This window comes from Nannospalax galili, unplaced genomic scaffold (genome assembly GCF_000622305.1).
Source record: "Nannospalax galili isolate Female #2095 unplaced genomic scaffold, S.galili_v1.0 scaffold158, whole genome shotgun sequence".
Taxonomy (NCBI): Eukaryota; Metazoa; Chordata; class Mammalia; order Rodentia; family Spalacidae; genus Nannospalax; species Nannospalax galili.
The window spans coordinates 6524629-6551779 of record NW_008345290.1 but is presented as its reverse complement, the minus strand read 5'-3'; the positions used below and the strand labels follow the sequence as shown (position 1 = coordinate 6551779).

The 27151-nt window shown below is 36.6% G+C and overlaps 1 protein-coding gene across 3 annotated transcripts in view; it reads left to right on the top strand.

Moving 5' to 3' along the window:
• Positions 1–27151, top strand: part of Skap2 (src kinase associated phosphoprotein 2) — a 185937-nt gene that overhangs the window by 90247 nt on the left and 68539 nt on the right. For 2 of the 3 annotated variants that reach the window (XM_008841498.3, XM_017800234.2), the window contains exons 5-6: positions 20505–20582; positions 21506–21589. The exons of the other annotated variant lie outside the window; for it this stretch is intronic. In XM_008841498.3, coding sequence (XP_008839720.1) covers positions 20505–20582; positions 21506–21589 — 162 coding nt within the window. The remainder of the gene's footprint in view (positions 1–20504; positions 20583–21505; positions 21590–27151) is intronic. 3 annotated transcript variants of the gene reach the window in all.

The following is a 27151-nucleotide window of genomic DNA, read 5'->3' as shown; positions in this document are numbered from 1 at the left end:
GGTTTTTATGGTTCAAAAGAGTTTTGAATTTTTCTTTCTTAGCTGCTGGCAGATTTCTCTCCTTATCTAATGTTCCACATATTCTCAACAGGGCCAGATCGCCCGCAGTATCCAAAGTGTTGCTGTCTTCTTATTCACTCTATGCATTAGCTTTTTTCAGAAAGGATAATTAGAACTAGTTGTCATATGGGATTTAGTGATGTCTAGAATTCTTTTTATAGCAAATTCAACTGACTAGCAGATTATTTTGCTTACTATCTAAACAAGCTATTGTATTTTAATATTGCATTCTTGAAATACTCAACATACCTTGCAGTGCATCAGAGAAGTCACCTTAAATTTTTAAATACTAGTTATCATTTTAACCTATTATTCATTATTTAATATTACATTTTATTACAGGAGGCTAAAATTAGTTAGATTTCAAAATTACAGTGTTGATATTTAGTTATTTTGTAAACAATTTTACTAAAGTGCAATTCGTTATGAAATGGGGAGTGTTGCTGCAGATAGAGCATTAGAAAGCAAAGAAGGGTAGAGAGATGGCTTGGCTTAATGGTTAAGAACATTGGCTGTTCTTGTAGAAGACCCGGGTTTGAATCCCAGCGTCCACATGGTGGCTAACAATCCTCTGTAACTCCGGTTCCAGGGGATCTGATATGGGTGCACTTACACACATGCAGGCATAATACTCATAAAATAAAAATAATAAAAATATGAAAAAAGAGAAGAAAGCCAAGAAGTGCTTTCCCTCCAGGCCATTGTTCCCTCTCCCACCCCCCCTCACTACTGTTAGTTTTTTTCTTTTGGTCCTGGGAACAGAACCCAGGGCCTTGTCCTTATTTCCATATTCTGTGGACAGTTTCTCATACTTCCTTTTCTTGGTCTTTCAGAGGCATGTGATGCTATCGACTGTTGACTCAGTTCTCTCCTAGAGTCTGTGTGATTTTGGCTTCTAGTCTCATGGTTCTCTCCTCCCTGAGGTGTCTTCAGCCTGTCAGGAGAAATAGCAAATTAAGACTTAATAGTTTGGTGGCTAGTCTACCTATATTAGACAGGACGAACCAGAAGTTTATATAAAGGAGTTTTTTATGTTGTCTTTCTAAGAAAAATATTTTAGTTATTATTTTTATTTTATGTGTATGTGAGTATTGCCTGCATGTAGGTAAGTGCATCCATGTTGTGCAATGCCCACAGAAGACAGAAGAGGCTGTTGGATCCCCTGGAACTGGAGTTATGGACAGTTGTTAGCTGCCATGTGGGTGCTGGGATTCGAACCTGGGTCTTCTGCAAGAACAGTCAGTGTTCTTAACCACTGAGCCATCTCTCCAGCCCCTATGTTGTCATTTTTTAAAAATCAGTTCCATTCAATATCATGGGTTGGGTTAGGACATAATTTTTCTCTGACTCTTTTATACTCTTGACAAGAATTTGCATTTTTCTTTGAAGTAACCTCAGTTAAGGATGCATGCATGGAATATCTCAATTGAAATAACTGTTAAGGAAATTTATGTTGGGCCTTTAAAGTAGAATTTAATATTTTCCTAAGGAGGGATCTCTGTCATCTGATTGCTAGAGATGAGTAAGTTTTCTAATTTTCTAATTTTATATATGTTTCTGTTAGCACTAGATGTTTATCATATTGTTAATCACTTTTCAGTGTGAAAATGTATCTTTTTTTTTCCATCTAAAGCTTTTTATTAAGCATTAAGGTTCTTTCCTTTGTGAGATTTTCTTAATTGTAGAACCTTGAAAAGCTGAGATCACTTTTACTTCACACCCAAAAATTCTCCAAAGAGTTCTCCATATGAGAGTCTATCCTTTGGCTAGTAAACTTCTAATTTTATTTAAAAGTTAATAACAGTATGTGCTTTGTGAATAAGCATTCCAAGACCAGTCAGAAGACTTGCTGAAACCAAAGTTAGGGATCCCTGTCCAAGGAGGGGGAGCTCAATAAATCAGGGGCTGGTGCTGGGAAGGACAGTGATGAGCCTATTTGTAAACTTCGGGTTTCTGAATGTTAATTTCAGGTTTCCTTTTTAAAAGGCCAATGTTTGCAGAGCTTATCCTGTCAACAATATCCTATGTCAATTGTCAGGTCATGTTTAGTGTGTGGAGATGTATTAATCTGCCATAGCTAGCACTGTAAGAGGCTGGGATAAATAGAAGGCTCAAGCAGATGAAGAGGGATTAACTGTGTGGATTGAGCAAACTCTTCAATCACTGAACCAGTGATTTTACAAAGGATTAGCTGCTGCTTTTACAAATATTGATTACTGATTTGCTACTCAAAATGGAGATGACATGATGTGTCCAGTTGCTGTGGAGCGTGCTGTGTGAAGTGTACATCATTCATATTAATGGATTTGTCATAGGCATTACAGAAACTGACAGTTATAGCAGCAGTTGCTAGAACTGCTATGGCTAGGGCTGTGTCAGCATACCTATTAAAACCAGGACTTTAGGAGCTTATGGCATAGCTGTAAAACTCATTTCCCAGATGAAATTTGGAATGCCAATTAAAGCCTGGCACAGTTTTTAATGCATATAAGTGTGAAGGCATTTAAGGTTGAGATAGAGAAAAAAAGTAGATCAGTTTTTTGTTTGTGTAAAACAAGTTGAAAAGCTTTTATCTAAAATACTTGGGACTAAGAATATTTCAATTTTCAATCTTTTTTAGATTTTGAACTATTTGCACATAAATAATATCTTGGGAATGGGACTTGAGTTTAAACATGAAATCATTGATGTTTTTATACACCCTATACACATAGCCTGAGGGTGATTTTATAGTGTCTTTACTGCACCTGTGTTTTGAGGTCAGGTGTGGAATTTTCCACTTGTGGGATCATAGCACTCAAAAGTTTTGGAATTTGGAGCATTTTGGATTTCAGATTTTCACATTAGGAATTCTGGCCTGTATCAACAAATTCAAATTCATCTTATTTTGGAAAACCATTAGAAGAGCACTAAAGCATAATGGTATATTTGTGTGAAAATGGCAAAATGAAAACCATTGCATGTTAATCCAAAAAAATAAAATATTTAAAAATATTTATTTTTATTTTATGTGTATGAGTGTGCTGCCTGCATGTATGTAAATGCACCTGTGTCATGCAGTGCCTGCAGAAGTCAAAAGAGAGCATTGGATCCCCTGGAACTGGAGTTACAGATGGTTTTTAGACACCATTTGGGTGCTGGGAACCAAACCTAGGTCCTCTACAAGAGCAGCCAGTGCTCTTAGCCACTGAGCCTTCTCTCCAGCCTTGAAATAAAATTAAAAAATTTAAAAATTGATAAAACAACACTAAAACTTTGTAGTAATACCTCTTTTCCAAAAAACACATTCCCTTAAGCTTTTTAAGAAATCAGGGATTTTTTTTTTTTTTTTTGCAGATTCTTTTGTTGTTACAATAGGAAGGCTTTATAAAGTTGAGATGTTTCTCAAAGGATGAACTGGAAGGTTTCTAGCAGCTATGGTGCCGGTGTGTCCTGGAGAAAGGCAAAGCAGCAGCAGCAGCCAGCACAGTGAGAACCTGTGTAGGTGCTTAGCTGGAGATAAGCTAGTTTTGTGTAGTCTCAAGTTAGGCTTTCACATGAATTAGGCAAATTGGTTTTTGTTGTTTCATTGTATTGTAATGCTATACTTGCAGTGTTAAATTAAATCTACATTTATTGTATAGATTTCTAGTTATAGTTTTGTTTTTTGTTATTTTGAGCTAGGGTCTCCATGTAGCCTCAGCTGGCTTGGAGCCACTATGTAGACCAGGCTGGCCTCGATCTCACAGAGATAGACCTGCTTCTGCCTCTCAAGTGCTGGGACTAATGGTGTGCACCACCATGTCCTGCTCTGGCTTTGGTTTTAATAATATAAATTAATTGAATTTACTTAAGATCCTGGGTTTTTTTTTTAATCTAAAGATTATATAAAATGTATAATTCATACTTCTACTAAAGAACAAGTTGTTACCTCTCCCCATATACCCTAATCCCTAGAATTAAGAACTGCTAGCAGTACTGAGTATGTTCTTCCAAACATTTTTCCTAAGTTATATGAATATATAAAATATGTATTTTTAAATTGAAGAGTGTATTTTTCAATTGAAAAAATTTATATCATTAAATATTACATGTGTTTTTGACTCAAGCATAATGAATCCTTTTCTATTATATGTCTTTCTATATCATATTTCTCTAATTTTGTTTTATCTAAAATGGTTTTATGTAGCTTCTCTAGCTGGGCACTTTTCTTTTCTTTTTCCTGCCACAAACAGTGTTTCTGTGACTATTGTGGCCCATATAACAATGTGTAGCTGTGATTTAATTTGTAGGAAAAAGTTTTAGTTGAGCTCTTAGAACAGTGTCAGAGTCTTACCTGCGAACTTTATGAAGTTACAGTCTTTTCCCACCCTCCCCACTGTTGACACTCATCTTTTTAGTGCTTGCTAGCTTTATAAATTAAAAGTAGAATTCCATCTTGGCTCCATTGTGGTGCAGCTTGTTTGTTCATTGAACAATATTTAGCTACTCTGGGGTGCGGCAGCAAAGTGTGATTTCTGAAGTTGTAGAGTGAACTTTCTAATGAGGGTGGGGAGACCTGGGGCAGAGATATCAAATCATTAAATACTTATATTGACTTCTGTTCTTATTCTGTGACTTTCTTTGTTCATATTTACCTATTTACCAATGTTTATATCTTACCTATTTTTCTATTTATCATTTTCTTACTGACTTGCAGAAGTTCTATATCTGGTATAACATCCACAGAAATATTTTCTTCTGGGGCTGGAGAGATGGCTCAGCGGTTAAGAGCACTGACTGCTCTTGCAGAGGACCTGGGCTTGATTCCCAGCACCCACATGGCAGCTACGAACCGTCCTTAACTCCAGTTCCAAGGGAATCCGATGCCCTCTTCTGACCTCTGCAGCATTACACTACATGGGTGCACTCACATACATGCAGGCAATACACTCATACTCATAAAATAATAAATAAAATATTAAAAAAAAACTTTCTTCCATAAGCACTGTCTGAAAAGTCACCATTTGACAAGTTAATGCTTTCCCCAGTTTACTCATGTATGGAATTATAACATACCTGGTTTCTTTGATTGATAACAGAGACTTGGACCAAAGATTAAATTGCTATAGTAGCATCTTTGGAAGAATTTGTGAGTTTGTTAAAGTAACGATGTATTTTTACATTTCAAAAGCACAGCAGAACTGTATCACCTTGGAACTCACTATGTAAACCAGGCTGGCCTCGAACTCACAAAGATCCGCCTGCCTCTGCCTCCCAAGTGCTGGGATTAAAGGCGTGCACCACCACGCCTGGCCTGAAGAATTATTTTTAAATTATGTGTCTATATATGTTGGGGTTAGAGGGGAGGGAGTGGGCATGGATTTGACCAAAACACCTTATATGCATGTATGAAATTCTCTATAAATTATTTATTTTTTAAAAAACTTGACTTTTTTATCCTTAAGGACAAAACTAAATATGAAAAAGATCTCCATTTCATTATTAAAATACACAGTTTCATACAGAAAAATTCATTTTTAGTGAATTCCAGTCAGCTTGGACTATATAACAAGACTCAACATACCCATGTACACAGACACACAGACACACACACACTTAAAGTTATTGTGTAGATGTTACTGAAAATAACTCTGTTAGGCCAACTTCACAAGGGACACCTATTTTTCTAATTCTCTGCAAGCAGGAGGTTGAGTGCAGAAGCCGAGGTCCAGGTCCTGAAGCCAGGATGCCGCGCTCTCACCAGATGGAGACGTAATTCAATTAGTTGATTTAATTAATGACCTATCTTAATAATAAGAAAATGGAGAAATAATTATATAACTTTTATTTTCATTGAGAGTTTACATCACAGTTCATTCAGACATGTTGGAATTACATCTGAATTCCTGGAAAAGCACATAAATCATCTCCATTCTTTAAAATTTTGTTTTTATTTTTATATGTTTGAATGTTTTGCCTGCATGTAAGCGTACCCCATATCATGCAATGTCTGTAGAGGCCAGAAGAGGGTGTCAGATTCCCTGGAGCTGGAATTACAGGTGGTTGTTAGCCACCTTATGGGTGCTGGAAACTGAACCCAGGTTCTCTGGAAGAGCAGCCAGTGCTTTTAACCACTGAGCCATCTCTCCAGCACCCCTTCACCATTCTTGACTGATTTGGAATAAATTGTGTCCCATCATTTACTCAGGATGGGATTTGAGAAGGTGCATATTCTTTGGATTTTTCAGAAGTTTATGGGTATAGATTCAGAGTTGAGACTGTGTTACTGCTTTGATCTCCTCCAGTGTTACTGCCACTGGGTTACTGATAAAGCCAAAATCACCCAGAGCTGCTTGTGATGTGATGTTCAGGTGTGGCCAAACAGCATTATTTGTGTGAAGTCACATTACTGTTGCATGGCTTGTTGTTAGCAAATATTTTACCTGTTTAATACTGTATCCTTTTCAAAGTTTAAATTTTAGTATTTGTAATTTAATTAAAAAGTTAAACCTTTGCAGTGAAATTGTTCTGGTAATGATAACTCTTAAACTGGAGAAAAGGAGTTCATGGATGGTAGGGTAGGGCCCTGTCAGGTCTGGAAGCCCTAAAAGAAGACATTCCACACAGTGAATTTATCACTGCATTCTTCTGATGTCTCCCTCATAGTAAATATCAGTTTCTGTATTTGGCTTTTGATGTCTTACATGATAGATACTTAGTTTTAAGAAATACAACAAAATTAGATCAGTAAAAATGGGTGTTCTATGTTCTGTCTCAATTTGGGTTTTCTTATAATTCTTGCTTCATATTGGTGGGTATAATGTTTAAAACTGAATTGGAGGCGGGTGTGGTGGTGTATATTTGTAATCCCAGTATATGGGAGACTGAGGCAGGAGAATCTGTAGTTTGAGGCCAGCATGGGCTGCATACTCAATTTAAGGTCAGTCTCGGGTATATAGTCAGACCCTATCTTGAAACAGTAACAGAAACAAGAACAAACACCCAAATAGAAACTACACTGGAATATTGCTAATTTGAAGTATTAAGGTAGCTTAATGCCCACCCTGACAGTCCTTTCCTGCTTCCTGGCCTTTCCTTCTTCTCTTTCCTTCTCAGACTCTTGACTCTCCATTAGCGCAATAGCAGCGAGTCCTCAGCATCTCAAAACAAGGACTGGAACTGCAGTCCTTGTTCTACCCTGGTGCCTGGTGCATTGTGGGTGCTCAGTAAATGTTTGATGAATGAATAGCAGATCTATGCAGTTTAATACTATTTTTTATTATGTTGGTCTGCTTCTCAAGACTACTGTTGGAAGATGTATTAAATGTTTATAAAATTATTTTAATTACACAAAGTAATGTATCAACATTTGCATAATCATTTCTATGCCTCCATTTCACGTCTGTCTTCAGAATGTACTGATTACAGAATATATTCATCATTTGCTTATCAATGTTTTTTCAATTTTGTGTTGAGTGCTATCTTAGAGTATTTTCTGTAAATCTGCAAAGCATTTTATAAACAAGTTTTAGTTTCTTTAAAAGGTTATTTTGTTTACTATTTGTGTGTGTGAGTGTGTGTATGTGATGTGTATGTGGGGGTGGCACATGGGTGCTATGACACGTGCAGAGGGCCCATATGGTAACTTTGTCCAGTTGGCTCTCTCCTTCCATGGGTTCTGGGGTTTGAACTCAGGTTATTAGGCTTTCATAGCAAGGACTTTTACCCACTGAGCCGTCTTTCAAGCCCTCTAAATTAGTTTCTTAAATATGCCACTCAAAGCAATGCACTCTACTTAAAATTGAACTTGTACCTCTTAAAGAAATACTTCCTGAACTGGTCTGTGGTCCTGTTGTCTAGTCTAGTGGAAAAGTCAGGCTTGATAGCACATTTTTGCCTGCTATTTTAGAGTGCTGCATTGATGTCCGTGTCTTTCTCCCTGGCTGCTAACAGGCATTCCTTTTGAAGGTAAGGATTAGAATAAAGACTAAGCTTTTGATAGTCTTTTATTTTCAGGTAATAGAAAAATAGTGCTGAGCCACAACTGTCCTAATTTTGAAGGTTTAACAGGTATTCTGTTGTAATTTAGTGTTTTGTAGGTTACAGTGCTTTATAATTCTTTCAATTACATAGTTGTACTGAAAACAAGATTTGACATTTGACTAGCCTTAGGAATATGCTGTTTTATGCACTTATTTGTATAAAATAAACATATGCTTCAGTTTTCCAGGCTAGCCAAATGTAGCACTCATACCTGTAATCCTAGTGCTGGAGAGGTTTAGGTAAGAGGATTGCCAGGAATTCCAGGCTAGCCATGAATTCAAGGCCAGCGTGGTATACATAGTGAGAGCCTGTCTCAAAAAGCAAAACAAAGACAAATTTTATAAGCTAAGATTGTCCTGGCTTCAGAGCTTTGTCGACCAAGTCCTAATTTGTTTTGTAATAAGATAGTCTCCATCCAGGCTTATGTCCCTGTGGGGCTACTAAAAATTGATAAATATAAATGTGAATTTGCAATAAAAATATTCACAGAATCCCTGCCATGCCTGCTTGCTAAAGGTTTTTTACTTAAGCAGCAACATGAAAGGGCTGTGCTACCTTTTTGCAGGGAATATGGTTTCTGCTTGGCATTTACTGTTTACCACAAGCTGGACAAGGCAGGCCCTGCTTTGGAAGCATGATGTGGGAAGTATGCATGGTATTCATGGTATTCATGGTATTCCATAGTCTCCTGGAGTTTAACAAAGCTGCCAGCTACTTGCTTGTGCTGCCTGGTTTGTATTCTAAAGAATTGCGGGGTTTTTCTTGTTTTTGTTTTTGTTTTTCTCTTTTTACTGAATTTTCCTTTGGTATTAGCTGTTGGCCAGATAGGAATGATATTATATGCAACAGCCCTTTTAAACTTTTGTTTTCTGTACAATAAGATGCTGTTGAGGGCACTGAAAGCATCTGAAGACATTCCTTTATCATTTCAGTACCAGGAACCAGGAGTAGCTGTGACTCTTCTCTAGGCGGTGCTGCTCACAGCAGAGGCTCACATCTTTTCTGTTGCTTGCTTTGTGTTGGTGGCTATAAGGCTTATGACTGAATTTCTTTTTGCCTACTCCTAGGAAGTATAAGTGACTTCTGTAGTTCCAGTTCATTTTGTGTCTACCCTGACTCCTAGTTTTGACCTGATTTTTAAAAATTAAGATAATGTAGTCAAAAACTGCAAGAGTACATAGACTTCCCACGTAGTCTTCACGCTGATCTCTGGTGCATTAGCATCTTTTCTATGTAGCTGTCCTGCTTTACCACTTCCTTGTCCACTCCTCATAGCTCCCATTTGCCTTCCTAAACATATCTAGACTGATGCTGAAATTCTTTGTTGGGAGATAAAGCAATGTAGTAGTGAATTAATAGTAAAAATGAATGAGAATGAATGAATTTCATGTATTGGGCATAGAGAATTATGTAAGGACCTCTTGTTATGTGGAAAGAGGATATATTATGTGTGATTTGGGGGGTGTTAGTTTTTAGTTTTGGGTTTTTTTTTTGGTCTTTTTGAGACGGATTTCCTGTAGCCCCAGCTGGCCTAGCATTCCCTGCGTAGACCAAGCTGTCCTCGATCTCACAGAGATCCGCTGCCTCTACCTCCCGAGTGCTGGAACTAAAGGCGTGGGCCACCACACCAGGCTGTGAGTGTGAAAAGAGGGGCAGAAAAAGCACACAGGGTGATTTTTAAGAAGATATGTGTAGTGTTTCAAACCATCAGAGTTGCTTTGAATTAGCAGAAGGGAAATGCCAAAGACTTTTTAATTCCATAAACACCAAGGAACTGCCTTCTTAAACAGGAGCAGGTAACAGACAGTAGAATGTGAAGATGTGGGGACTGTATTTGCCTTAACCACTGAGTCCAGTTTAGTGCTCAGGTAATCAGAGCAGGTCTGCAAATAGAAAGCAAGCCTTCAATGACCTGTGCTTGACTTTATTGTCCTAAAATAATTTCATACTTATTTTCAAACTACATTTTTTTTTAACCTTAAAAAACCTGTATTTTGGGGCTGGAGAGATGGCTCAGTGGTTAAGAACACTGACTTTTCTTGCAGAGGACCGGGATTTGAATCCCAGGATCCACATGGCAGCTAATAGCTGTCCGAAACTCCAGTCCCAGGGGATCCAACAACCTCTTCTGACCTCCCCGGGCATTGCATGACATGGGTGCACTTACCTACATGCAGGCATAACATTCATACATATAAAATTAAATTAAATTAAAAATAAAAACTAAAAACCTGTATTTTAATCACACCTTATTCTTAATAAAGTTCTTTTGGGTATTAGGACTAGGATGACAATTGTTTATGTACCTGTTCCCTTTCCTCAAGGCAAAGCCAAAAATATGATTTATTATACTTTACATCATAGAGGGGGTTGTAACTGTATGTGCCTATTTCTGATGCTTCAGATATAATCTTTTTTTCTTTTTCTTTTTCTTTTTTTGGTCTTTTTGAGACAGGGTCTCCCTGTAGCCCCACCAGGCCTGGAGCTCACTATGGAGACCAGGCTTGCCTTGAACTCACAGAGATCTTCCTGCCTCTGCCTTCCAAGTGCTGGAACTAAAGGCACGTGCCACCACACCTGGCCAGATTCAGCCTCATTAATGACAAAACTGTTTGTATAGAATAGGAAAAAATAAATGAGTAAAATGAAATTTTTAGCATGTTAAAATTATGAAAGTTGTTCATATTCTTAAAATAAGAAAAATTTATATCTTAAAACACACACCATAAAATAGTTATAGAAACAAACAAACAAACAAACAAACAAATCATCCCCTAGGCTCTGTGAAAACAAAGCATGGGTGAGTAGAAAGTAGTGAAGAGTTCAGCCTGAATTATATCCATTTCTTATTTCTAAGCAGTTTGCAGAGGAAGCTCCATACAAAAGAGCCTCCTTTGCTTGCATAGATTCCAGTTTTCCCTGTACTAATTTGTTCCATGTTTATGTGTTTGTGTTTGTAGACTAAATCGGAAGTCTTTTTTTTAAAGAAAAAATCTTTTTAAGATATGCTTATGAAGCAAAACTGACTTAACAGATGAAACAGATGGTCTGAAAATTTTAATTGCTAATCATTTGTTCTCCTGTCAAGGAACTAATATTAAATAATCATTATTTAAGTGTCACAGAATAATAATTCAATAATGTTACTTCTTGGAGTTTGAATAAATATTTTTTTATTACATCAACAGAGGAATATAGTATTTCAAGAAAATGGGTTTGATAGGCAGATAGACTTGGAGTCCTGGCTCTACTTGTTGTGACCTCAACTTCCCATTAATAACATAGAGCTACTGTTGGGGTTAGGACAGAATGAAATGAGGTGATGCCAGTACCATGCTTAATTTGTGGTAGAGCTCCAATAAATGCTGACTATTGTAGTTGTTACCTCATTGAACCATGCTGATGTTTGTAGTCATAGTGATTTTCTAAAGAGATGATTAAAGTTTATAGTGTGGCGATAGGGAAAAGACTGTGTTTGATGTGAGATAGCAAGGAGCAAGAGGAAAGAGGTAGAGCCAACTATTGTTATTCTTTACATTTTATGTATAAACATTTGATTTTTAAAATATCTTTGACAAATTTTCAGTGAAGTCCAATTTGTTGGCTGCTTTAGGTAATATTTAGAAAAGGGCAAGGCACATGATATATATTAGTAAATATTTGATTACTTAATTGAGGGTATCGTTTTATTTTTACTGATAAATGCTACCTAATACAGTGAGGAGGTGCTTTTCCATGCAGCATTCTTTTCTTACCAGTATCTAAAGATGTGATGGAAATAAATTTGTGTTGTTAAAAAGTGCTTAACTTTCCTGTGAGGCGTGATGATGCATGCCAGTAATCTCAGCATCCAGAGGCTGAGGCAAAAAGACTGCAGATTTGATGCTAGCCTTGTCTACATAGTTCAAGGCCAGATTGGGTTAGACTGTGTCTCAAGTTTTTAATCATCTTTTTTTCAGTCCTTGTTGGTTTTGCTTTTGTTTGAAAAGCAAATGGATTTGTGGCAATTACACCATTAAAAAATAGTAATGGGGGCTGGAGAGATGGCTCAGCAGTTAAGAACACTGGTGTTCTTGCGGAAGACCTGGGTTTGAATCCCAGCACCCACATGGCAGCTAACAACGGTCCGTAACTCCAGTTCCAGGGGCTCCAACAGCCTCTTCTGTCCTCTGCGGGTATTGCATGTACTTACCTACATACAGGCAATACTAGCATACACATAAAATAAAAATAATAAAGCCAAGTGTGGTGGTGCAAGCCTTTAATCCCAGCACTTGGGAGGCAGAGGCAGGCGGATCTCTGTGAGTTCAAGGCCAGCCTGGTCTACAAAGTGAGTTCCAGGCCAGCTGGGCCTACAGGGAGACCCTGTCTCAAAAAGACCAAAATAATAAATAAATAAATAAATAAATATTTTTAAAAATGATAGCATTTCTTAAGGTGTTATCTGAAGTGTTATCTTTCTAAATCCTCATGATAATCTCTGTAGTTTGCCCAATTATCTGTATTCAAAGATGTGAAAAATGAAAGCTGAATGAAATCTCTTAACTTGCTTGTCACAGAACTAGTAGCTAAGCTTCATGAATAGAAGATTTTGTGTCTTAACCACAGGTCTAAGATGCAGTCTCAGACTGAGACATTTTCAGAGTGGTAAAGAAAAATATTTAATTAAAACACAATCAGCAATTACATACATTTAGAGTGCCTGAGAACATTTTGATGCTTAGAATTATATTTATAACTTAAGGAGAAATGTGTGTTCCATTTTTGAGCCTAGATCTCATTTTCTCAGTGCTTATGAAACATGGACTTTGTAGGCAGATAAAAGTAGCTGAGAAGTTACTCTGTGTAGAAGATAAAATTTGATTTAGAGTCCTGTGAAATTTAAAGATATGTTATTAAAAAGTTGCTTTTACCAAAATAGGAAAAAAATAGAGGGTTACTAATATTATTAATATATGAAATAGTAGTTTTGTCTTTAAGTTGTAATGTCTCATATTGAACTTTCTTTTAAAATTTTGATTCTATATATTGATATACAGTTATCCCTGAGAATAATTGAATTTTTTGAAGAATTTTCCACAAATCAATAATTGAATATTTAAGATCAAAACCATATTTTAAATTCTGTAAGGAACAAGTTTTATCTGCTATAAATATGTGGTACTTAATGGTCTGTTGTTAGACCAAAAAAATCAGAAGCCTTACATAAATTTTTAAATTAAAAAAAATTATTTATTTTTATTTTATGCATATGAGTGTTTTGCCTGCATGTATGTAAATATACCATGTGTGTGCAATGCCCCCAAAGGCCAGAAGAGGGCATCAGATGCTCTGAAACTGGAGTTATAGTTGTAGGCCACCATATGGTGTTGGGAACTGAACTTGGTTCCTCTCTATAACTAGCCAGTGTTCTTAACCACTGAGTTATCTCTCCAGCCCCCAGAGATCTTTTTAAACATCTAATTTTAAAAATTAATTTTATGATGGTGACAAGACCATATATTACATATCTGTGCCCCCCCCCCCCCCCCCCCCAAAAAAAAAAAAAAATCTTCAGTTCAGGTTCTGGCTGGACAAAAACATTCTCTGAATTAAAAAAAGCAGTTTCAAGTGCATGGGGAAGGAATGGAACTCAGTGGATAGTATAATTGGGCCCATGACTTTTTGGCTACTAGTTTAGTGGCTACTGATGAACACACTTTATTTGAGATTTCTCTTAACTATTCTGGACTCTTACTATTTGAATTATGTATATTTTGGTCCTTGTGTAGTAACCACAAACAGACAAGCAAATAAACATTTACTGTAAGATAGAAACTTTTGTTTGGACTCAGAGCAAATGCTTAATCATTTGGATTTTATTCATGAGCACTTTTTCATGAATTAGGTATGATGTAGGTGGCTATTGTTGTCGTCTTTGTTCCAGATAGACTGATTGAGGACACAGTAGAATTCTCATGAGGCTATTGAAATACATTTCATGAGGTAGAATTAATAAAGGCTAACTCAAGTTATCCTAATGTTTAGTCAGATTTTGCTTGGTAGCTTTCACAATGCCTTACTACTTTACATAGAATGGCAACTACCAGATGGCAAGCCTGTGATTCAGCCTGGGAATTCTATGGTTATCCAAACTGAAGATTGACCATCTTTGTGCCTAAGCTTGGTTGTGAGACATCCCCCTACCCTTTTTAAATTTAAGAAACAATCACAGTAGCCTTCACAATCAGTACTGGTATACTAATTGGTTAATCCCTCTTGAATAAAGAAATAGTAAAGAGAAAAGGAACTCTGTGAAGGCATTATGCTAAATCATTCAGAGTTACTGCAGTTATTTTCTTAAAGGTTGTTCTTTGATGTGTCTACTGAATGTGTAATAGCTTTCTTTTTGCCACTAAATAGCTGAAAGTGATTTCAGAGTCTAAATTTCTCATAGAAATATGAGAAATATTTCATTTATGCACTTTCACAGACTTTTCAGACTAAGTATTAAACCTTTGCAATGATATAAGGTAGTTCTATGTTAGATACATAATAAATCACCAAGCACTCTTCCAAAAAATGTGTCAAGAACAGTTTTTGCATTTGATATCGTTGAAATTTGAAACCATTTTGAACCATAGCCATTTGTGTTTTATTTGTTTTGTTTTGTTTTTGTTTTGACAGAGTCTCCCTAGTCCCAGCCTACCTGGAACTCACTATATAGACTAGGCTGGCCTCAATCTCACAGAGATCAACCTGCCTCTGCTTCCTGAGGGCAACCGTAGCCATTTGTTAAAGCACAAGGACAATATGGCTATGGATATATTTCCTGGACTCCTAGAATTGAGACAGCATTAGAGTTGATTTAACCTAAATTTTTGATGAGGAAACTTGAGTCCTAGAGAAGCTAATGACTTGTGTAAGATCACAGGTTTGCAGAACTAGGCTGTCATTACAGATTTATTTATCCTGTAGTATGGGCCTTGAAATCAGTACCAATATAAAGCTAAATCTGGGTATCTGCTATGTAGCTAAACCATTTTATTTAATATTTATATCCAAGTTAAGTGTAGGTTTCTCTTCTTGGTGCATAGTTTTTATTTATTTATTTTTTTGTTTTGGGTTACTTTGCAGAAATACTGGTAATTTTTTAAGTATAAAATCTTTACGGTAATAAGAAAAAAAAAACAAAAAAACAAAAACCTTCAGCATGGCACCTTTCTTGTCTTCTCTGTTTTCTGTCGAAGGAAAGAACTAACATCTAAATGTGCTCCTTCAAGTATGAAGCACAGTGTAGCTACCTGGAGCTTGGGGAATGATTAGTTCTGAGCTCTGCAGTACTGATTCCGTGGGAACTGAGGCAATTTTACATAGTGTTTCCTAAGGCTTTGTACCCAAGATACCCTTATCTGAAGTGTCAGTAAGGTATTGAGCACTATTGGGAAGGACTCTGGAAACAAACCAGAAAACATTTTTTTTTTTTTTTTTTTTTTTTGCCCTTATATGCAGTTAAGGTGCATTGGGATTGTATTGTATTATGAAATGGCACCCAAGTGCCCTTGAATTCTGAGGTCCACTTAAGAAAAATTAGACTAACCAACCCCAGGAGCATATTCCCAGCATGAAATGAGACTTGGGAAGTTGAACCTAATACGATATGCTTCAAATGGAAAGCAATCATCAACTGGATGCTTTTTCTTAAAATGGATGTATTTACCAAATGACTGGCCTTTTCCCCAAATTCACCATGTGAGTTTAGAAGAGCTGAAAAGAAGCAGCGTCCTCCCCTCCCAACTCTAAGATGAAACAGAAGAATTTAAAAAGGTTTGGATTAATTTACAGATTTGGGGGGGGTTAGATCCTTGAGAGTATATTGTTAACTTTTTGTGTTCAAGGAAAGGTCACATCGTATGGTGACTCAGAATGTTTGACTGGACTAAGATCTGACTCCGTGGAAGGCAACGTGAGCAAAGAGCAGTCTTTTGTTATTTATCTCCTTTCTTTCCAGTATAAACAGGAGTGAATTTTTAGTGGTATAATAGTAGTGGGAAAAATTATACTAGTTAAAAGTTTTAGTATTCATGTTGAAGCCTATAAATGCTAAAGTGATAAAATGAAAATTGAAGCCAGCAAAGGTGAGGCTCAGACATTTCAAAGGAATTTTGCGTGAAGTCAAGATTGAACAACCATAAAAATGTGAGCAATGAGGTCCATAACATTATGACCTAATAATGATAAAACAGTGAAAATGAAGTTTTAGATTTCTTTGAAGTCTAGTATTTAAATTGGCTGCCAAGTTTCTCATCAGAAAAAAAAAAAAAGGAAATGGAAACCAGATGTCTATTTTTAAAATATCTTTGAATCACTCATATCCCTTGATGCCTATTCACACCAGAGCAAAGTGGATCTCCCATTAGAAGTAGCATAGAGCCCAAAGCAGGCTTCTGTGCAAATGCTTCTGATGCATGCTTCTCCTGATTGTCTTAGTTGTGGGTTTTGCATCAAAGTTGCAAATTGCACTTTGGAAGAAGACTCACTCCTTGCTTAGTTACCCTTCTAGGATGTTAATTTGTTTTTATGCTGGGAGTCCTGGTGTGGGCCACCATGCCCAGCAACAGGGTGCTAGTTCTAATGTTTAGTATTTTGAGTTGTTTTAGAGATGTAAGAGTAAATAAGTGCTCACTGTACACAAACAAAACTAGTCTCACTTCCTCAGAATCAGAGAATTGGCCTTTTAACTAATCCCCTGTAGTTATTTTCTGCATGTAAACAGAGTGGCCTAGAACACAGGTTAACATTTTCTTTCCTCTTAGTTAAGATATGATTTCTTCTTTTACTACTTTTATCTTAAGAAAAAGAAATCTTTTAAACTGGCTAAAAGATAATTATAATACCTAACTTGTGCAGTTACTAAATCATACTTCTTGTTTTTCTTATAAACTTTTTGAAGGCAGTGTTCTATTTATATTATCAGTCATTAACGGTTACAGTTATATTAATATATGCTAATAAATATGACACATTTAGCATGTACTGCAGGTCAACTATGTGATAAAGGACTAAGGTCCAGATCAAAATTTATTTTTAAGAAAAGTGCACAAGGCTGGAGAGATGACTCAGCAGTTAAGAGCACTGGCTGCTCATGCAGAGGACCTGGGATTGATTCTTAGTAACCACATAGCAGCTAACAGCCATTCTAACTCCAGTTCCAGGGGATCTGACTGAAGAGCCAGAATGCACTGACTCCATTTGGCTAGCTTCTTCAGATGAGCCCGGACAAGCTCAGGCATATTGTAAATTTTTCCAGTTGCCCACCCCCTCACCTGGAAGCTATAGATTAAGCAAGCCCTAAACATATAAAAGCCTTATAAGGTATGAACAAAAACTTCTGGCCCTAAAGATATCAGTCTGTACATTCCAATGCCCTGAAGAGAGCCCCTACCAATCAAAACTTACCCCATACTCAGGATATGGGGACATCCAATTATTCTAAAAGATGCTTGACGCACGCGGGTTTGTGCGGAAGTTCTTCAATGAAAGCCCCTGCCTGCTATTGTTCCGGTCTGGACGCCATCTTTGGCTTGTGGAGTCCGTGCCTGGCTAGCCGCTAATTTGGTTACTTTATACTTTAAATTTCTGAATAAAATTTTTATGCATTTTTCCATCGTGTCTGTGGGAATTATTCCTGACTCTCGGACCCTAACACTGACAGCCTCTTCTGACCTCCTCAGGCATTGCATGACATGGGTGCACTTACATCCATGCAGGCAATACACTCATACACATAAAAACTAAAAATAATAATGAAAATATTAAAAAAGAAAAGGGTATGAGTTTTGATAGTGGAACAGGTCTGATAACATATCTGTGAGTTCACTGGCTGTTTTTGCATAGTATCTCACAGTGAGAAGATGTTAATTCTGGTTTATGGAAAATATTATGGCTCTTTATTGTCTGAAGGTAGATTTGTTCTAACCTGAGCTTCCTTCTGTTGGTGATTATTGAATCTGCATTTGGAGAATCATAATTTTTGGTCTGATCTGAATTTTCTTAATTGATAACATAACACTCATTACTGTGAGGATAGTGGTAAGGGGATCAAATAATTGTGAGGATTCCATTTGTTTAAAAGAGAAATTACTGCTTTTCATATCTTATAACAAATTTTCATTCAGAAAGTAGTAACTGTATATTTGTGGTGCTACACAAATCACAAAATTCTTGTGAGGACTTCAGATATATTTAAATAAATTATTATTGATATACTTTTATTTGTAAAGAAATTTGCATGACTATTAAACAAATCATAGCTATTGGACAAATAGCAAAAATTATGTAGAAAAGTGAAATTTCAGCTAAAAATGTGCTTGTTCCCTCTCTGGGAAAGAAAAGATTTTATAAAAGAAACAAGAGATAAAATTTAGGTTAAGTATTGCTTATGAAAGTAATTTTTTTTGATTTATCAGTGAAAAGTAATCAACATTGTTCTTAAAAGACTCAGGTTAAGTAACATATTTAAAAAATTTGCTTCACTCCTCTTCATTTTTTCTCTCCCTCTTTCCCCCTCTTCTCCATTCTTTCTGATAAGTACCTTTAAAATTCAAAGAGTTTCACTTCAGAATAATTTAAGTTTTCCACTTGAAAATTTAGAGAGAATTAAAAATGTTTTATTACGTTTATTTATTTGTGTGTGTGAGGGAGATCAGAGGACAAATTTCAGGAGTCAGTTCTTGCTTTCTGCCCTGCGGGGACTGGAGCTTGAACCCAAGTCATCCAATCAGGCTTGGTGGCAATCGCCTTGACCTGCCCCAGATACATGTCTGGCTCCAGAGAGCATTTGTTTTGTGTGTTAAGTAATTTATTTCGCCCAGTAGACATAAAAAGATTGTGAGGACTACACCTTAGTGAGACCCAGTTACACCACAATAGCCCTTGTTAGTTTAATGGTTGGCCCAGCTTGTCTACTTAGGTAAAATTTCTGTATGATTTTAAAAAACATTTATTTGTTTATTCGTGTATATGTGTGTGTGTGTGTGTGTGTGTGTGTGTGTGTGTGTGTATGCATGCATGAGCACACAGCTGTGCCATGGCACTCTTGTGGAGGTTAGAGGACAACTTGTGGGAGTTGGTTTTCCTTCTACCATAAAAGGAGATTGACTTTAGGTCTTAGGCTTGGTGGCAAGTGCCTTTACCCACTGAGCCATCTTGCTGGACCCCTTTGTGTGATTTTTTAATGCATACAAACTCCATTTGTACCTTTTGTATGGATCATGTTTTTATTAGTTACTTTTCTGTTGCTATGAAAAAACACCATGACTAAGGCAATTTATAAGAGTTTATTTGAGCTTACTTATTTAGCTTATTTATTGAGCAGCAGCTATTCAACTACTTATGCTAGCTTTCCCAGAAATTCAGTATGTATTTACAAAATCAGTGCTCTATTTTAAGTGCATTTTAACCATATGCTATTTTGCATTTACTGAGTGAACTTGATCTACCAGGAACCTAAAAATAGTACTTTAATTTTTAACTCTCAAGGAAAAGTATGTATGATTTTTAATGATACCATTATAATCCCTGTAATATTAGAAACACTGGTAAAATTCTGTGAAGAATTTGTGTATTGTATACTTGCTATCAGACGTCTTTTCTGCCATGAGCTATGTTGAGACTCTTCCTGTTGGACGTATTCTGTGGACGGTCACCAGATTGGCTGCTGTTATCATTCTAGTAAAACACTAGGGATAAATATTTTATTTCAAATGAAATTTACAAAAATAGAGAATGCTTGTGAAATTATTGAGTGACCTATCACTCGTGACCCTGAATTTCTAATTGACTTAACTTCTAGCTTAATTTTTAATTTTTTTTGTAGAATCCATTATTTGTTTATGCTATTCTATCAGAGTGACACGTGATACAGTCTTAGACTCTTAAATACCCTATAAAACCTAAAGCAGACTCATCCACTTGAATGTGAGGTTTCTCTATGAATATAACCAGAGTGAGAATATTTGCTATAGTCTCAAAAAATTTCAGCATTTGACTTTTGGGGAAATCCCTTCATTGGCAGGAATAAGTATACGCAGGAAAGAGTGAATGGGCTTTGAAATTCTTGAAGACTCAGTATGAAGAAGCTTGTATGGTTCACTTGAGTCCTAACCTCTGCTGGGATTCATTGTGCTTATTTGTTATAGTTTCTGTCCTTATAAAATATAGATTGAAAGTTTCACCCTTTTGAGATAATTCAATAGCAGCATATTACTTTGTTAGTACAAAGGCGCACAGAGCAATTTTTTTACTCAAGATTTTCAAGAGGAGAGAGTCCATGGGATAGAATTGAAATAATATATCTGATTCAAGCAATTTCAGTAATTAAAAGTACACTGAGTCCAATGAGGTGAGATGGATTTTCTAAAGTGGATTACTCCTTTCTCTTTCTCTCCTACTTCCCACAGGAAACCAGTTTCCTCCAATTGCAGCACAGGACCTTCCTTTTGTTCTAAAGGCTGGTTACCTTGAAAAACGCAGAAAAGGTAAGCTGTAAATCTTAGGAAAAAGTGGAAAATGTTTTCCTCCTTAGATAAAATGTTTTCACAGTGTACTCATGGAACCAGTACTCTCTTTAGGTAATGGAAGAGTTTAGGATGTAAGAAAATGTGGACAACTTTATCCATGCTGTGAAATATCACTTTGGTTTTATGTAATTTTTACTAACAAAACATCAGGTCAAGTTTTTGGTTCAGCCTGGGCTAGTTATAAATAGTTCAGGAGCAGTGTCCCACATCTTCAGGCCATGACTGTTCTCAAGGTTGGGAGGTCTCACCATTCCCTCCTGTGCTGAGCTTCCTGCACCTGACTAGTGCACACCAGGCCTTCTATGGTTTGGAGCAGCCTGGCGTCGTCTAGTGTTCCTCTCTACTGGCCATGATAATTGGGATTTGACCAGATGGCTCTACTCTTTCAACACCCAAATAAAATGAAATGTGGAGGGGTGTCAGGGTGTTGGAGAGTGGACTTCCTCCCTGCAGACTGCTACTTTCGGTCCATTTGTGCTTTCCTTTCTTAACTGAGTTTGAAAGTGGAAAGACATTGATTGTAGAAATAATCTGTCAGCTCCTCCCCTTTCCTTTTTTTCACAGATTTGAGAAAAGGAGACCCAGATGTATCAATACTATATCTAGGATGTATAGCAGGTGCTTTTTTGGGACTGTCCCCACAGGGGAGTTTGGTGGCCAAGCAGTTGATCCCCTAAGTATGACAGCCCCATCTCTCCTGGACTTTCTCATTGTTGTTCTGTGGTTGCTCTTTGTCTGTTTGTCCTTTGGAATGGAAAATGATGTCAGAGCTAAAAGAAACTTGAGAAATTACATTAGCTATTTTTTTCCCTGTGTAGCAAGGCACTGGCTTTATCTAATTTCTGTGTAGAATCTAAAATGCTCTTCTCCCGTTGTTGCAGATCACAGCTTTCTGGGGTTTGAGTGGCAGAAGCGGTGGTGTGCTCTCAGTAAAACAGTGTTCTACTATTACGGAAGTGATAAAGGTAGTGTTGGCTTTTTCCTGTCAGTTTCCATTACATGAAGAGTTTGGGGCCATTTTCCTCCTCTCTCCCTTTAACTTTTGGGTACAGAGTAAACTGAAGACAAAATAGAGAAAGAACTGAGAATTTTTGAGAATTATAGTTTAAGACTAATTTACAATTTGATTTCATTATTTGATAAATGTTGTGAATTCCAGCATACCCTAAAAGTTAGCATACTTATGTTTAGGAAAGAAAATTAGGAAAATTAGGAAAGAAAGTAAAATAATTTCCATTTGTATGACCTTTCACCTTAGCAAATATTTTTCTTCTGGGCTACAGGTGTAGGATTTTGGGAAAAACTAAGCCGTAGAGATATGAGATTTTTGAGGCAGGAAAAATATATTAAAATTTTTTCTGATAAAATTTAATGTGTACAGTATTTTTTGTAGGCCTTATTTTATAGATATCAATAGCAAAAGCAAGCATGTATGTGGAGTTTGTTATATTCTAGACCCTGTTTAAGCATTTTAATCTATCTACTTTAGCAAGCCAGCTAAATTAACGTGCTTAACTCGCAGCATCTCTATGAGGTAGGTCCTATTTATTTTGTATTGTTTTATTAGCTTATATTAATTATATGTAATATTGGGTTTCTCTATGACCTTGTCACACATGTACAAAATGTGTTTTGATCATGTTCATCCCCACCTCCCGTTACTGCTCTGTCCCCTCCCACTCCTGTTGGTTCCCTTCCTCCCTTCCTCTTCCTAGATAGCTCCCCTTCCATTTTCATGTCTTTGCTTTTTGTAACCCAGTGAGGTCCATTAGGGTGGCTTATAGGAGCTTTGGCACCTTACCAGAGTGCACCGTCTTTCCCCATCAACCATTAATTGTATATAAATCCTCAGGGGTGGTGGGGCCCCATGAGCTCCTCCCTCTTACATGGCAGGGCATCCATGGGCCCAGTCACGTGCAGTTAATCTGTTATTTCACTGTTAGGAAAATTTAAGGACTGAAAAGTAAAATTTTGTTCAAGATCAGGTCACAGAGTGGTAAAAGGGAGTCTGAAACTTGCCTACAACCCTAGGCAATATGCTTATTGTTCAGGCTTAAGGACTATTACATGTATTATTACTACATTAACTTATGAACAATAAGATACACTTTACAACTTAATTTGCTAATGAACATTCTAGTAATAGTTCATACAGTGGGTTTCTTATTTGAATAAGTAAAGCCACAAAACAATGAAATTAATGTATATAAATTCCTGTTTTTGCTTTTTTCCCCAAGAGAAAGAAGACCAGAAATTGATATCATAAAGTAAAAGTCATATAAAAATAGGTTATAGTCAACATGATATACTTGATAAAAGTGTCATTATGAAGCCCATTGCTTTATATAGTGAACATACACTAATAAAAATGTTTAAAAATAGTGGATACACACAAGTTTGTGTGTGTGTGTGTGTGTGTGTGTGTGTGTATGTGTGTGTGTGTGTGTGTGTATGTGTGTGTGTTTTACACAAAAGAAAAAAATAAAACTAAAACAAGTACTTTGTCCTGGGGGGTAGGGAGAAGGAAAGAAATAGGTAATATTCATTTCTAAGAAGGGCACTTAAAGGAGCAAAAAAGATATAAAAGCCCAGAACTACTGAATATAACATTTTCCCATGGAATTGTTACTTACAAGTGTTGCTTGGAAAGTCATGTTTTATTTGATATTATTTGTAGAGGTAGAGATTTTGCTTATTAAAAAAATACGTAGGGTTTTGAGAGATGACTCAGTGGTTAAGAGCACTAACTGCTCTTCTAGAGGATCTGGGTTTAATTCCCAATACCCACACAGCAACTAACAACTGTCTATAACTGTAGTTCCAGGGGAATCCAACACCCTCTTCTGACCTCCGCAGGGATTGCAGGACAAGGGTGCATTTACATACCTGCAAGCCATACACTCATAAATTTAAAATAATAAATAAAAATTATTTAAAAAAAGAAAAATCTGTAGATGAGATTTCTGTATTTCAGATAAATTCAAAGTTAAATAATGCTAGAAGTTGGTCTTACCCTTTAGCTAATGAGATTAACAAATGTAGAATTTAGTTCCCACTTTGGGTTCCATCAGTGATATGTTCAAATATAATAATGGCATCTGTGATGTATTAGCAGTCAGTAGCTTATAGTCATGTAGATTTCTTTCTTCTGCTAGGAACAAGTAGGTGATCATGTCAGAAGATTTAGAGGCCAAGTTGTTTGAGTGTCATAGATCATAACTTGTATTACCATTATAGAAATATACTTTTTCTATACTATTGTTAATTTAGATCTTACCATAAAAAAGTCTTCCTTTTCAACAGACTAGGAGAGGGAAGTTCCAAATCCTCTGACTTTGATTGTTAGGCTTTAATAACCAGTGGTTACTAATGTCAGTTTTTCTGTCATTGTTAACTGGTGTCTACCAAGTGTTAAGTCATGGCAGCAAGGCTTCTTAAAACCCAAAGGAGTGTCTGTGTTTTACTCCAAAGGCCAACATTGCATAAAGAAATTCTGGCTAGACTCTTCTAGATGTTAAAGTCCCATTTCTGTTCTTACTGGCTAAGATCTCATGGTGGTGCCATTCTTAATTTGCGTCTTGAGTCTTTGTGATCCATTTAGATCTTTCAACCACTTTTACTTTTCAAAAATTAATGTTCTAACATCCTTTTTCATGTTGGTATTTGAAGACCTGGCCTATAGTCCCTTAGTGTTCCCTATGACTCTGAGCCCTCTCTTTCCCTTGTGATGACAAGACAAGTCAGTTTGTAGGGATTCTTTTCTCCTTTGGATGTTTACTTCAGAATTCTGTACCTTTTTAGGGACTCAGGAAAAAAAAAATCTTCCTTTAGACCCTTTTAAATTGGCTTGTTTGACATGATTCCCATGTCCTTCAACAGTATCTTTTTCTTTCCATGAAAACATGCCAAGTAACATTTTAATTTTATTTTGTGAAAGGTAGCTGAGTTGTACAGCTTTGTTTATGTGTGAACCATGTACCCAAACTCTGGAAACAGCTATTTAGATATGTGAAAGCTATAATCCTCCAACTAAGTAGGATTTAGACAAATGGATTATGGAGGGACAGAAGTTGATACCACTCACTAGGTTAAACTGTACTTAGTTACTGTTTGACAGATACATAGCTCACAGTTTCTACCTTATTGTGTGTGCCAAAAAACATATTGACCTATCAAAATAGTAATGGCTTAGAAAGACCATTTCCATCCTCCAGGGTATATAATGCACTTACCTTTGCACCCATAAATATTGTCTGTATTTATTATTCATAGCCATTTGGGGCCCTTAAGTAACAAATATATAGAGTACATATTTTATCACTTTATGAAATCACATCTATCCTTCCATCTCCTTCCTTTTCCTGTGATTGTCATAGGTCTCATCCATCAAACTTCCTGCATCCCAGACCCTATTTAGATTTCCATCAAGGTATTTGTTCATTCATTTACTCATTCATTCATATTTTTATTGGGCAAACATTTGCTGGACACTTGATCCATTTAAACAGTGGAAATCCAAAGATCCTTAGAAATACTCACCATTTGAGTTGTGTGGGTATCAGTGCGAGGAAGAGATGAGGCTATGAGGTTGGAGATCAGGGCAGGTACATGGACACATTTAAATTAAATATCTTTGGATCACAAAGGAGGGGAAACTAACTGCTAAGGGCTGTAGGAGAGACTTCTTGTTGTTAAAAGCATTTTATTAGGCCTTAAAGAATGAATAGCTTACTGGATGAAGGCCATAGTTTGAATTATGTGTGTGTCCAAAAGGCATATGTTGGAACTTAATTTCCAAGGAGGCAGTGATAGGACGTAGGGTTTTAGAAGTGATTGGATCATTAGGGCTTTACCCTCATGAATGACATTATAACAATGTTCACATGAGCTATGGAGTCCCTTGTTTGCTCTTCTGCCATGTGAGGGTGCCACAGCAGGGTGTCAACTTAAGACAGAGGGCAGTCCCCACCAGATGTTGACCCTGTAGGCACTTTGATTTTCGACTTCTGGAACTTTGAGAAATAAATTTCAGTTGTTTATAAGTTATCCAGTAGTGGGTGTGATAGTGGAGCAAATGGACTAAGACAGTGAGAGAGGGCGAGATGGGCATTTTGGGAAAGGGAGCAGCAGAGACTTGGAGCTGTGCAAGTCCATGGATGGAAGCACGGCTGGAATGTGGAGGGGAAACAGTGGGGCAGATAAGGCTAAATGGTAGATTAATTAGAACAGATTGGTAAGAGCCTTTTGAAATTCTGAAAATAAGAGTCCTGTGGAGGATTTTGAGTTTAGACTTTAAGCAGAGGGCTGTTTGATCAGAGTTGGGTTTTAGGTAGTGATTATGAGGTCGGATTGAATTGGATAGAAACTGTTCCAATAGAACCATTTAGGAGGACACTGAACTAATCTAAGCAAGAGAGGTTAACTAACAGGGCTAACAGAGCAGAGTTAATGCAGATTTCTCCAATTCCAAAGCTCTGCTTTCCCCACGATTTTGTGATTGTTATCAAGCACTCCGAAGTTCTCATCAGTGATGGCTCAGTTGGGAACCTGTCTCAAACTCATGTTTTTGTTTTTCCTTTTTCGATTTGTTTTTCCTTTTCACACAATCTTGAGTCAGCATATGATATGAGTCTCTCCCCTGTTATTAGGAGAGGTGTAATTGGCAGTTCTTTGTACCTACCTCTTTTCAGGGCTTTACTGCCTTCCTTCTCCCTCAGTAAAGAATGTGTGAGTCTAATCTAATAAGTGACAGCTTCAAGTAGTCTTGGTCCTACCAAGCCATCCTAAGTATATGTCAAAGGTTATTTGTTACATCTTGGGTTGTAGTTTTCCATTATAAGATATTATGAATATATAACAAAAGTTGCAGAAATTTGAGCTTGATGCAGATAATGTATTAAAACAAAACTTGGAGAACTTGACAGAAAAATTGAAAAATTGCATTGAAATAGACCTCCATCCTAGGAGCTCTTACTTTCTCTACAACTTTATCATTGATAGGAAAAAAGAGAACATATCTGTTCAGCTTGAAAATTATTCCTATTTTAGGACATCAGTATTTTTAATTATATCATGATGACATGTGAAATGTGAAGTGAATTCTGATACTTTTAGGATTTATATTGCAATTTTGTTTTTATTCAGTATGTAAAGGATAATATCTTTATTCTATCCTAATATTGGTAATTCTCTCTTTTTACCAGAAAATATTACAGACTTTTGGGTCTTTGATATACAGATATTGACCATTAAGCTTATTACAATAAGCCTTAAATTAAAATATTCTTCTTCCTGCCTTTAAGAGACCATGTAATACTATAGAGAAGTTAAAATGCACACTTACTACCTAGGAGCATTTCTTTATGCAAAATTGTCAGGTACAGACTACGTCTTGCTAAGCATCTGATGACCATGAATATTGTTGGCTTATGATAAAACAGCATTCAGTGTAACTTAAAAAATATCTACAGAGATTGAATGTATACATAGATTAAAGACAGGTATATTTTAAATCAAATTGCACTGTA